Source organism: Triturus cristatus, chromosome 8, assembly GCF_964204655.1.
Source record: "Triturus cristatus chromosome 8, aTriCri1.1, whole genome shotgun sequence".
Classification (NCBI taxonomy): domain Eukaryota; kingdom Metazoa; phylum Chordata; class Amphibia; order Caudata; family Salamandridae; genus Triturus; species Triturus cristatus.
Window position 1 is genome coordinate 1,279,298,381 of NC_140591.1, and position 6,000 is coordinate 1,279,304,380.

Genomic DNA, 6,000 nt, shown 5'->3' on the forward strand with positions numbered 1-6,000 from the left:
CCTGTTAGATATTTGTTGCAAACAGATATTAGAAACAGTTAAATACAAGTCAGTTTAAAAAAAAGAAAAAGCTACAGCAACTCGGAACGTATAGAAACAAGCAGAAAGTTTCTAGGTTTTGTCTATCTAAGGAGTGCAAAAAAGAAATATATTATCTCTGCTTGGCATTGTAAGCTATTAAAATAGAGCCAAAGAAAGAAAAGTAGCATTCTGTTTGTTGCTCTAAACAGCTGCTTCAGTTATGCTCCTGTGACCTGACCTGACCTGCCTTTCACCTCAGTGTCTGGCAGCAGGCATTTTGACCTAAGAAATTGACTGTAATAACTTATAATAGTTGAATTATAGCATCTTTTCTTTATAATCGGCACCTGGGTGCGTCACAAGTCGCTGATTATAAAGAAATTAGTGACTGCCATTTATACAGAGAATTACAGAATCCCAAGTATTATGTATATAATAAAGGTTAAAATGCGTTGTTCTGTAGACACCAATTTTAAGTAACTGTGCCAATTAACAACTGCTGTTTCTTCTTTTCTGAAATGCAACTGTGCATTTGTAGATCTGTGCTAGAGGAAACAATTAATATATATATGCTAATTTTTACAGTATTGCTGCCAAAGAGGCTCTTGAGGCACACTTCGGAGAACAAAGTAAGCCCTCCTCACAAGAGGTAATGAGGATGGCGGAGGGACTCAACCTGGAGAAGGAAGTGGTGCGCGTCTGGTTCTGCAACCGAAGGCAACGAGAGAAGCGGGTCAAGACGAGCTTGCACCAGAACAGCTTTAGCACTTTCACAAAGGATCACCACGAGTGCAGATGAAGGGTTCAATGAAATGAATTTGGCTGATATTATTAAATTGCTATTTATTTCTTTTAAAGTGGTGTTTAAAAAAGAATACTGTCCCAAACGATGCAATTTATTTTAGCACTTAGATATCACTGCCAACAATGAAAAATACACACTATCCTCCAATTTAGTGCTAACATATATGGGGCAATTTACTGCTGACAAATTAAAATCTAGATGACAGCTTTCACCACTGACAAATCCAAAAGCCTCCATCACAATAATATTTATGTGATAAGGACAATAGTTTATTTATTTTAAATGTATAAAGCGCACAAATCATCCCCCAAGGGATCTCTCGGCGCCTGTGGAGGCAGGCTTCCATGGCCCCGGCAGCTCAGTTAAATAACCAGATCTTTAAATGCTTCTTGAAGATGGTTAGATCTGTGCAGGAGCGCAGATCTAAAGGCAGCAGATTCCAGTGTTTGGGTGCCAGATAGGAAAAATCACGCCCACCTATCTTCACTTTTCTAATTCTTGGCATTTGGAGAAACTTTTGGCCGCTAGATCTTAGGCAACGGGCAGGAGTGTACCAAACGAGCTTACTTGTAAGATATGCAGGACCTTGTCCGACACGTGCCTTAAAAACTAGGCAGAGAAGTTTAAAGGGAGCCCTCCTTCTAATCGGCAGCCAATGCAATTCTCTCAAAAGCGGGGAGGATGGCGTAAGTGGCGGTTTATTCAAAGCAAAACGAGCCGCCGTGTTTTGCATGACTTGTAACCTCGACAACAGATCCTCCCTCACCCCCACTAGGAGAGCGTTCCCATAATCCAGTCTACTGACTAGCAGTGACTGGATCAGAACCCTTCTAGCAGAGAGAGGAACCCACGGAAAAATCTTCTTCAAGGTACGCATCAGGCCAAAACATTTTCCTGTTAAAATCTTAACATGTTGTTCCATGGATAAATTGTTGTCTATTGCCACGCCCAGATTTTTTACCCAATTTTTACCCAGACAAATTAATAAACTGCTCATTCAAAACTGGTTATGTGGTACTTCCCAGGGAAGTCTGCATTTGTGCCTGCCAGTTTGCAACACTTACATAGCAGTCAAAGCACCACTTATGTTCTTAGTTTTACTTTACTGCTAGAAAGGAGCAAAGAGGGTTCAATAGTGCTCAGCACGGGTATGACCGATTACAAGTTACACAAGTTGGCTTAACCGCGCCCTCACATGCAATTTTACAATACTGTGCGATAAATACCCACCAGGATTGTGGAATGGAGAATTACCAGGTGGGGCAAATATTTTTGGGATGTAAAACCACACATCAAATTTCATGGTGGTTTAATGCAGACTTTTACCACCTGCTCAGAGCAGGTGGTAAATGCGTACAGAGACCTCTGGGTATGTTGGTCATGTTGGAATAGAGAGGAAGGGAAATATTTTTGTGGTAGGGTCCCCCTTCTCAAAAAGAAAATGTGAATGAAGCTTCGCTGCTGCTGCCACACAGTCTCATGCAATTTTTCTGGCCATAAATCCTGGCTGGAAAAAGTGGGTATGGTTCTCCCACACCCAGAAAGGCGGGGTTTAGAAAAACCTTCTCACTCTAAATCAGGCAAAGTGCGATTCCAGGCAATAATTTCACTCTACCTTCCTCAGAATTGTGGCCTCTGACAATGAGAGAGGATGAAAAAAACGATCCTTACGCAATAGCATTGTAAAATATCAGAATTTACCATTTCTTCAAAAAAAACAGAGGGATGTAAGAGAAAAACTCTGTATTTTAATTTTTTATTTTTGTAAAGATGGACAAATTACGTGACTATTAAACACTGGAATGCAGGATGGAACTAAGACAAATTTCAAAGAAGGACACTGTGCTTGTAAAGGAGTGGAAGAAGATTAAAGTAGGCCTGTGTAAATTAAAGAAACATAGAACTGCACAGTTAAAGGAAATGCACAATACCAGGGATTTGACAACAATGGAAGACCCATGAGACAACATGATCAATACATAGAGATTGAGCCGGTGGCACAATAACACCACATTTAGAGGGATATCATGCCATATAAGAAACACCTCCAAATTTTTGGGAGGAAACTGCAGATCACCTCGAAGTTTCATAACCCTGTAAGGGGATGCAGCTTGTGGCACTATACTTGTGTGTGGTAAATCAGTGCCTCTGCAATTATGCATGGTTGGGGGTACTTTATCATACACATCATACCGTCACATAGTCAATACACCCCTGTGAATTAATTTCCGATAGCATTGACACCAATTTGCCTGGGGATCTCTTACCTTTCTGTGATTGCATATTAATGAACCTTATTTCCTGTTCCGGAGGACTGTGCTATATACACTGACCCCAGCTGCCCACACATACACATGTGGGTGGGTGAAGATTCAACAGGGACAAACAAAACCAATTATGCACTTGACTGGGAAAATATGCTTTACGTGCACATTAAATTATATGGGCCTTTATGCCAATGATTTTTAAACTTACATTGATCCCAGTGTAACCCCTTCCACATTAGAAGTGCCTCAGAGGCCCTGTTCGGTTTAGTTCATCTAATGTTTGTGAAGATGTCCAAGGAGTGTTGTCCTGACCGTGTGCAAGACTGTGTGCATGCCATAATATTATGTATTTAGCTTGTCTTGTAACTGTGTTACTTTGTTTTGATTTTCTATTTATTGGAATAAGAAAATTAATATATAAATATCAGCATCTTTAGCCTTAACGAATAAAGTACTGAAGAACAGTAACCGAAGGCCAGATTTCTTGAACAAATTGGTTTCACAACCATGAGTGCCTTGCAAAGTCAACTTAACCTCATTGATGAGTTCTTTGGATGTTGACATCAAGGTGGGGGGAAAGGGCGATTTTAGGCTGGTTACGAGGAAGCTGTGTTGAATAAAAGGGCGAGGCCAGCCTCTGGAGAACGAACAGACTTTAGGTTGCATAGCAATGGCACCTAATCTGCGTTTCAACGTTTGATTTTCCAAACCTTCGAATATACTATAGGTTCCACCCACATCCGTGGCCCGTGCAGGTAAGAGCGGTGGGGATGGGGGGCAGGGGGAGGATTTCGACAGACGACGACAAGGGAAAAATAAAAAAATATTCATTTAATTCTCCCTTGTGGTTGTCAGTTGAATCCCTCCACATCCCGGCCCCACCACTCTTACCTGCACAGGTCGCGGCTGTCCACCCACCAGCTCAGATGTTCTTGGTACTCTGATTGCATCATCCATAACCAAATATTTAATAGTAGGAAGTCTTTACCACAAACATTACCAGGTCTTTCACAGTGAAAGAAAAGGAAAAGCATGTGTTACTATGTTCCATTACTCTGGAGTCTTTCTCATCACCATGCACACCATCTGTTGGCCACCGGCCGAGGTGTAATAAATCAAATCATAACAATGCCTTTACATAGGGAACACATTGAATTGAGTTGCCGCTGGTATTCAAATACGAAGTAGTATTATTACCCAGCACATTAGTACTCATCTTGAAGGCTTTGGAACGATGGAAGGCGAATTGGGATTTGCATCTGTGGTTTGCTGATTTAAGGGAAGATGCTTTGGTCGCGTGCAAGCACCATAGTTTACATGTGTTGAGCTGAGAAATTATGCACAAATAAAATAAATATAGTTATTTCAAAATGTAGTGAATCCCAACTCATAAGAAGTTTATTCATAAATTCATTTTGATGTCCTGACCTAAAACCTTCCAATTCTTAGATTCGCAGTATCTGCAAGGGATTCAGTGTGAACAGGGTACACTTGTCCAAAGTGGTAGTGGGATTATGATATTCTTGCAGAAGCCAAAAGAAATATACTGAAAGGGCAAGTTGTTAAGAAAACACATAAATGTCTAAATAGCAACCTTGAATTAAAAAGGGATCTGGTTTATTCCCTTTCAAGGAATCTGGTTCAAGCAGACGGTTATTTTTAGGTCTGGCTACATACAGCAATAGATGTCTTAATGGACACCATGTCACCTCACATCACACACAGACCACACACTATACACAGCTCATAGAACATTCAGAATGAGGCTTTAGGTCACCCACTTCAGCAATCGGCTTATTTAGTGGGTTAGCCTCCTTCAGGCATTGACTTGAAGGGCTGTTCCTCGTGTTTTGGATCAACCCAAGGCATCTCACAGATGTTTACATAGCATTGCTACCCCTAGCCCTTTGACGATGTGAGGACCCTTGAAATTACAACAATACAATGCATGTAACATACTAAATGCCAATGGCACTCTTTGTGGATAAAATATGTCGCAAGTGTATTAATTACACAAGTTGGGTTAGCTTACGGGCGATCCAAGTGTCAGCGGTGATTTCCTTGTACAGCCGACACCCATCCTGAGAAACCGCAAACTGTCCTGGTAGTCTTTTCAGCCCCAACGCACTTAGATTCTTTATAGCTTGTTACTTACTCCTCCCCACCTGATGTCCAGGGCAATAAAACAGAAAGGTGACTGTAGAGAGCCACTCAGCCTCTACTATACAATGTACTACACTGTACACGCATCCCCCACCCCTCTAGGCGTGCTCGCCTCGGGGTATAAATAAAGTTACGGAAGACCGCTAGGGGACTTTCCGGTTGAGCACACTACCTCAGCGTCCTGGTAGTCCTTGCGACAGGTGTCCTGCACACGTGGCCTGCCCCTAGGTCACCACACTGGTGACGAGGCCGGAAGTCCCGCTGCGTGCCTATAGCAGCCTGGAGCTGTTGCCGCGGCGTCAGCGGAGCCCACCCGCGACGCTCCACCGTCATCGGCATTCATCCTGTGGCCGGCTGCGCGTCCGGACTGTGGCGCATCAGCTGTCCTGCCTCCCTGAGCCCGCCCGGGTGTCTCCCTCTCCGCCGGAGGCTCACTCCAGGGGAAGGGCGCGTCACCGTTGAGGCCCGAGGGGAGCGCTGCGCGTGCTGATCTGCGCCGCGACTGCCGCCGCAGAGCCCTGTGACCTCGCCCGCAGGAATCCGCCCATCGCCACGTGGTTGCTGGAGCGCTCCGCCCTGAGGGCGACAGAGTGCAGGCATCGCGCCCAGCACGCGGAGAGAGGTCACACCTGGCCGGTTTCCATGGCGCTCTAACGCGCCTGAGGGGCTCCTTGAAAATCAAGCATTGGCAACATCAAGAGCTCCAGCTGGATCCCCATCCACTACTGCGGGGCCCATCTGGGT

At 43.9% G+C, this 6,000-nt stretch overlaps 1 protein-coding gene across 11 annotated transcripts in view; it reads left to right on the forward strand.

Moving 5' to 3' along the window:
- POU1F1 (POU class 1 homeobox 1) overlaps positions 1 to 3,561 on the forward strand; it is a 126,736-nt gene extending 123,175 nt beyond the window's left edge. For all 11 annotated transcript variants that reach the window (XM_085623012.1, XM_085623005.1, XM_085623009.1 and 8 more), the window contains one exon: positions 607 to 3,561. In XM_085623012.1, coding sequence (XP_085479138.1) covers positions 607 to 820 — 214 coding nt within the window. In that variant the 3' untranslated portion in view covers positions 821 to 3,561. The remainder of the gene's footprint in view (positions 1 to 606) is intronic.
- The last annotated feature ends 2,439 nt before the right edge of the window (positions 3,562 to 6,000 follow it).